A 3,145-nucleotide genomic window follows, 5' to 3' on the forward strand; every position below is an offset into this window, starting at 1 on the left:
ATAGACGGACATAGTTAAGACAATAAATTTAAAAAATATTTTAGTATATTTGATATAAAAAATTACAAGATTCCACTTTTTTTTATTTAATTTTATGTTAAATTAAAATAAGACAAATAAATTACAATAAAATGCAAACAAAAACATGCAAATTTAATACATGCAAATCTATGTTGCAACTCCCAATATCTCACCGAGTGGCAATCAACTAAACTATTATGATTTCCCGTACCACCGTGATTACTAGTCTGGAAAAAAAAGAAAAAATGATTCTTTAGACTTCCTTGGTGAGAAAGGGAAGTCGTTTAGGTAGCACAAAAAATGATGATTTTGTCCTTGTCTTTCGTCATGCTAATGTTGCAGGCATTAAGCGTTTTTCTCTTTTCAATTCACAATTTGTATAAAAGTAGTAGTTGTATACCCAAATATAGAAATTGTGACCTCTTTTCCTTTACTAAATAAATGGCTTCTCCTCCATCTCACACTCTTCAACTTGTAACTTTTTCTTTCTTCTTAACATTAACACTTACTCTTGCTCAAAAACAATCCTACATTATCAGAGTTCAAAATGACTTCAAACCTTCTGTTTTTTCCGATGTTGAGCACTGGTATAGTTCTACACTTAGTACCCTAAGGTACGATTCTCTTAAAAGTAGTGATCACAAAGAGGATTTCATTCATGTCTATAAAACTGTTTTTCATGGCTTCTCTGCAAAACTCACTGCACAAGAGGCCCAACAATTGGCTAATTACGATGGTGTTCTTTCAGTTTTACCTGACCGTCTTCGACAACTTCATACTACTCGTTCACCTCATTTTATGGGATTGGATTCACCTTCTACCATGTCTAATCTTGTAACTGAATCTGATTCGGGTTCTAATGTTGTGATCGGTGTACTCGATACCGGGATATGGCCAGAACGATCGAGTTTTCATGATCAGGGGATGGGACCTATTCCCTCGTTTTGGAAAGGGGAGTGTACTGAGGGTGAAAATTTTACAAAAGCTAATTGTAATAAGAAAATCATTGGAGCTAGGTATTTTACATCTGGGTATCTGGCGAAAATTGGGAGTATGAATTCCTCTACTGATATAAAGTCTGCTAGAGATACCGAGGGGCATGGGACGCACACTGCCTCCACGGCAGCTGGTAGAGCTGTCGGGGATGCTTCGTTCCTGGGATTTGCTAAAGGGGTTGCGGTTGGTATAGCACCCAAGGCGCGGATTGCTGCGTATAAAGTTTGTTGGAAAAGGGGTTGTATGGATTCTGATATTTTAGCTGGATTTGATAAAGCTGTGGAGGATGGTGTTAACATTATTTCGATTTCTATAGGTGGTAGTGCTGTTCCTTATAATCTCGATCCGATAGCAATAGGATCCTTTGGAGCAATGGAGAAGGGTGTTTTTGTCTCTGCTTCAGCAGGTAATGAAGGTCCTAGATCAATGAGCGTAACAAATGTAGCTCCGTGGATTACAACCGTGGGAGCTAGCACGATTGATAGAAGATTTCCGGCTGATGTTGTTCTAGGTAATGGAAAGAAAATCACTGGTTCATCGATATATAGAGGTGATCGTTTACATGACATTAACCATTTTCAACATTTACCCTTAATTTATGGTGGTAATGCTTCAGTGGGTTTACGAAATGGTGCTAGACATTCTAGTAGCTTTTCTTCAGCAGCGTGTATGCCTGATTCTCTAGATAAAGAACTTGTACGTGGGAAGATTGTGGTCTGTGATCGCGGTGGAACTCCAAGAGTGTCAAAAGGAGAGATCGTTAAGGATGCCGGTGGTGTTGGAGTAGTTGTAGCAAACGTATTCCCCATGGGAGAAGGCCTAGTTGCAGATGCACACTTGATCCCTGGTCTAGGGGTGACTGAGTCATCCGGTAACCTCATTCGTGATTACATTAACTCCAACGCCAATCCAACAGCCACTATGACTTTCTACGAAACTCAAGTTGGGATAAAACCAGCACCTGTAGTTGCATCTTTCTCTTCAAGAGGACCTAGCGCGGAGTCTAGTTTTGTTCTCAAGCCGGATGTGATTGCACCTGGAGTTAATATCTTAGCTGCTTGGCCTGATGGTGTGGCACCTACTGAGCTATCATCTGACCAACGCCACACCCAATTCAATATTGCTTCAGGAACATCTATGTCGTGTCCACATGTATCCGGTTTAGCAGCTTTACTCAAAGGAGCTCACCCATACTGGTCACCAGCAATGATTCGTTCCGCTCTCATGACAACTGCATACACCCAAGATCAACAAGGCAATGCATTACTAGACGAAACATCCTACAACATTTCAACCACAACGGACATGGGTGCAGGGCATGTTGATCCGGAGAAGGCTGTTGATCCTGGATTGGTTTACGACATAACAACCGATGATTATTTGAACTTTTTATGCGCGTCTAATTATAGTGGTAGGGATATTAAACAGATTACAAAGAGATCAGCTAAGTGCAGAGGGAAGCATGATCATAAGCCCTGGAATTTGAATTATCCAGCAATCTCAGTAGTTATTTATACGACGCAATTGCAGGAACCAGCAATAGTACAAGTGACAAGGACTGTGACACATGTTGGTGAGGCACCATCAACCTACACATTATCAGTGACAAATCCAAAAGGTGTGAATGTAACAGTAACTCCGACGAGTATGAATTTTAGAGAAAAGGGTGAGAAACAAAGCTATGTGGTTCGAATTAAGGCTGAGAAAAGGACTGTTACAAGCTTAAACTCAGTGATTGAAGTAGGGAAGTTAGATTGGTCAAACGGGAAACAACATGTGGTTTCCCCTCTTGTTGTCGTTTGGAAACAAGTGTTACGAAATCATGATATAAAAGTCTTCGATTATCTATAAAATAAAATACATATTCTACTATTCCTTTTTAATGTATTCACCTCTTAATTTATTCTTCATATAAGTACATTCGAATCTCACCTTGTTTCTCAAATTAAACTTGGACATAATTATGTATGATTAATTTATCATATATTATTATAAGAGGGAACAAAAAAAGTTAAAAGTTGAATTACGATTTTACCCTTATTATAAATTAAAATATTATAAAAATATTTAACTATTTAATTTAAATATTAAGTTACATTATTTTAATGGAAATGTTAATGACTTTTGC

At 38.2% G+C, this 3,145-nt stretch overlaps 1 protein-coding gene across 1 annotated transcript; it reads left to right on the plus strand.

Annotated features, from left to right (window-relative positions):
- The first annotated feature begins 328 nt into the window (after positions 1 to 328).
- LOC107009631 (subtilisin-like protease SBT1.5) lies at positions 329 to 2,889 on the plus strand. Its single transcript, XM_015208978.2, has one exon. The coding sequence runs from the start codon at positions 463 to 465 to the stop codon at positions 2,866 to 2,868; it is 2,406 nt and encodes an 801-aa protein (XP_015064464.1). The 5' UTR covers positions 329 to 462; the 3' UTR covers positions 2,869 to 2,889.
- Positions 2,890 to 3,145: the final 256 nt, after the last annotated feature.

Source organism: Solanum pennellii, chromosome 2 (genome assembly GCF_001406875.1).
Source record: "Solanum pennellii chromosome 2, SPENNV200".
In the NCBI taxonomy this organism is placed as follows: Eukaryota; Viridiplantae; Streptophyta; class Magnoliopsida; order Solanales; family Solanaceae; genus Solanum; species Solanum pennellii.

Excerpts from the sequence above, each read along its gene's own strand:
- LOC107009631 (XM_015208978.2), top strand. The coding sequence starts at position 463 with ATGGCTTCTCCTCCATCTCACACTCTTCAACTTGTAACTTTTTCTTTC.